The 3,280-nt window shown below is 42.0% G+C and overlaps 1 protein-coding gene across 1 annotated transcript; it reads right to left on the bottom strand.

The window, feature by feature from the left end:
* Nucleotides 1-416: 416 nt before the first annotated feature.
* On the bottom strand, nt 417-3,070 carry cdx4 (caudal type homeobox 4; the record flags this gene model as incomplete). The annotated part of the gene is made up of 3 exons (XM_080007805.1): nt 417-650; nt 795-940; nt 2,626-3,070. 3 exons carry the CDS (start codon nt 3,068-3,070, stop codon nt 417-419), a joined length of 825 nt encoding a protein of 274 aa, XP_079863931.1.
* Between the last annotated feature and the right edge of the window lie 210 nt (nt 3,071-3,280).

Consider the following 3,280-nt stretch of genomic DNA (forward strand, 5'->3'; position numbering starts at 1 on the left):
TCAAATTCTTTTAGCTACATACAATTAAATCTGTTACACTTCAATAAAAACAAAAAAAAAATCCCTGAGATATTCTTTTATAAACAAACACATTCACTTTAAACATACAACAAAAAGATATTTATGTTATTAGTTTGACACAAACAATTTTAAGAACTAAATTTGTAAAAACACGTCCATTTTTATTTTCTATTTTATTTCTTTTTTTTTTTCAATTATTAAATCTATTCTATAAAAACAATATTTGAAGAGCCTCCAGCATGTCGTTGCTATACATCATCCTGCATGGCACCATGCGCTTCAGGGTGTCTCAGTGATCCTCTGGTAGTAAATTATCCAGCTTTTGGGAAGTGTCCTTGCAGCATTTCGGAGTGCTCAGTTATATTTGGTGGTGGTCCGACAGCGGCTTTTTGTTTTTACTGGCTAACAGTTACTTGCTGTATGTTTCTAATGGAAGGCAAGGTGTTCATTCCCTGCGGCGGATACAGAGGTCCGTGTAGATCCGTGGGGCTTAGGGACCCGGGAACCGGCAGCGGGCTGACCGAACCCGGGTCACTGTGCACGGATCCTCCGCTGCCGTCAGACTGACCCATTTTCTTCTTGATTAGTTTCCTTTCCTTGGCTCTGCGGTTTTGAAACCAGATTTTCACCTGCGAATGGAGATGGAAATAAAACAAAAAAAAACAAAAACGGAAAAAAGGCAAAAACGCGTTAATTCGTGGCGACGGGGCCGCTTGCGCCTTCTCGGCCTGACACCGTGAAATGGGGAGGAAATGAAATTGACTTCGTCGTACCTGTCGTTCCGACAAACCCAGGTTGATGGCGAGTTCTGATTTCCTTCTGATCGTGATATATCTGTTGAAATGGAACTCCTTCTCCAGCTCCAGTCTCTGGTGGTCCGTGTACACCACTCGGTACTTTTCCTTTGTTCTTGTTTTACCTTTAAATGATTAAAAAATGTAAAATAAATAAATAAACGGATGCGACAAAATAGAGTTTCATTATTATTATTATTATTATTATTATTATTATTATCGTTATTATCGTTATTATTATTATTATTATTATTATTATTATTATTATTATTATTATTATTGTTGTTGTTGTTGGTGAAATTGAATCTTTTGGCAAACCTGTGTCTAACCAGGTATCTTTTTGAAACCTGCAGGTCTGGACAAGGCCATTTATCGACTTGATCTTAGATTGTCTTGCATTGTTTAGGAGCAAATCGAGCTTCTGATCTCACTTTGATGTCATTTCTAAGCAAATTGGTGCAGTAAAATTAGCTTCAAGTAGCAGACGTTTGTGCAAAAAAAAGGTAACCAGGGCTAAAGGGACTTGCAGTTACTCCCAAATGGGCAAAAATAAAGCATACAGGTGCGATTGAAAACATTGAACATATTGATTCATGATTCGTGTGAAACGTCTCATTCAATGGAAGCAATTCGTTTTTTATATATATCTTAGAGCTTGGGAAGAAATGTGATTCCAAGAAATACTATCAATAACCAACATAGGGGGGAAAAACCCAGCCCATTTCTGCAAAATAAGCACCATTCTCAATCCGCGGTAAATGTAAAAGTCCCATTTTACAGATTGTTGGATTGTGTCATTTATAACGTGTGTGTGTGTGTGTGTGGGGGGGGGGGTTCTGGAAACGTATTGAAGCACACTCCAAAATGCACGTTGAGGCCCAGGCCCAGTGGGGTCATTTGCTGTGAGAAAACTTCGCTCTTTCCTGCAATATAACCCTGGTGGAGGAAGAGACCCCGGTGCATATCAAAGTGAAGAGGTGTTGGAAAAGGGGGCCACCGCCTGGATATGACGGATGCCCCTCCAAACCAAAACAATGTACCAGGGAAGTCGACTTCACATCTGGTTTACAAGCGTCATGAAATTAACATCACAAGGGGCCTGGCGCCTACTGCTCACACCTTGTTATATTTCCGCCGCAGAACATGGAGCATACAGTCAAACTAATATTCGTTACTGACATTTTAATCCTGATCTCGTTTTGAGCCGCTGGGCTGCTTTGCATGGGCAGTCCGTCACTGGGATGTTAATTTATCCAAAAGTTTAGACAGTTATCTTGTATTACGGATACATTACTTTTTTTTTTTACAAACACATGTAAAGTCGGGGCAGATGGTCCAAAGTAAATGTCAGTGGCACAGTGCTCCCACTCGTTATCATATTGTCATCAAATATATGATATGATATATGAAGAGACACATTTTATGTTTTTTCACCATTCGCACTCCTTTTGGCTTAATTTAACCAATTTAATATGCTAGGGTCGGGGGGTAATTGTGTTGATTGTCACTGTCGCAGACTTTGCAATGACAATTGCACTGAGAAAACTCAATTGGGTATAATGATGAATACGATATCATTTTCATTGAATGCATTTTGCTTGTTTACCTTTTTCCTTTATTATTATTACGATTGGTTTCCTTATATTCATGGGAAGTCATCTGAGTTGCATGTTGTACATGAAAGGTGCTGTACAATAATCATTATTATTATTATTATTATTATTATTATTATTATTATTATTATTAATAAGGTGAAGGAGCAAGGAACAGCAACATATATCAACGTTAGATGACACTTGTCTCAACTCACCAGTGGAAGAGGACTGCACAGTTTTACTCATCCATTGGTACGAGTTGCGCCGTTCCCTGTCGGGGGAAAGCTGCGCGACGGAGACGTTCTCCGGGGGAGGCTGCAGCACCGCCGAGCCGGCCGCGTGCATGTGACTGTACTCGGGCGAGCAGTAAGGACCCTGCCCGGGAGAAGAGTTGTTCATTGGCGCGGGGATAGTGTTCGGGGGTCCCAGGCCGTACGCGCCCCAGTCCTCCCTCGGAGCTCCGTAAGACGCCCCCCAATTCCCCGCCGCAGACTGTGCGTGTCCGTGCGCGTCCATGTTCGGCACGTGATGGTATCCCGTGAAGTCCGGGTACTGTGGGGTGGAAACGAAGTTCTGCGGGGGGAGGTTGACACTTGATCTTCTGACAGGCCCCTGGTGATACATGTTGCTTTCCTTATCCAGTAGGTATCCCACATACATGATTTCAAAGCAAAAACAAATTAAGGTAAAAACATATATATCAAAGAGAGGAGTGGAGAAAAAAAATCAGGGCGACATTGTTGCTCTATCCTTAAAACGACGTTTGCATAGTCCACGAGCGTTCCCCGACCTAGGTCCAGACCCGGCGCAGCCTCACATGATGTGGCTCTGTTGACAAGGTGGGAGAGACGTGCCAGGAGGTCTGCCTGA

This window comes from Zeus faber (genome assembly GCF_960531495.2).
Source record: "Zeus faber genome assembly, chromosome: 10".
Classification (NCBI taxonomy): Eukaryota; Metazoa; Chordata; class Actinopteri; order Zeiformes; family Zeidae; genus Zeus; species Zeus faber.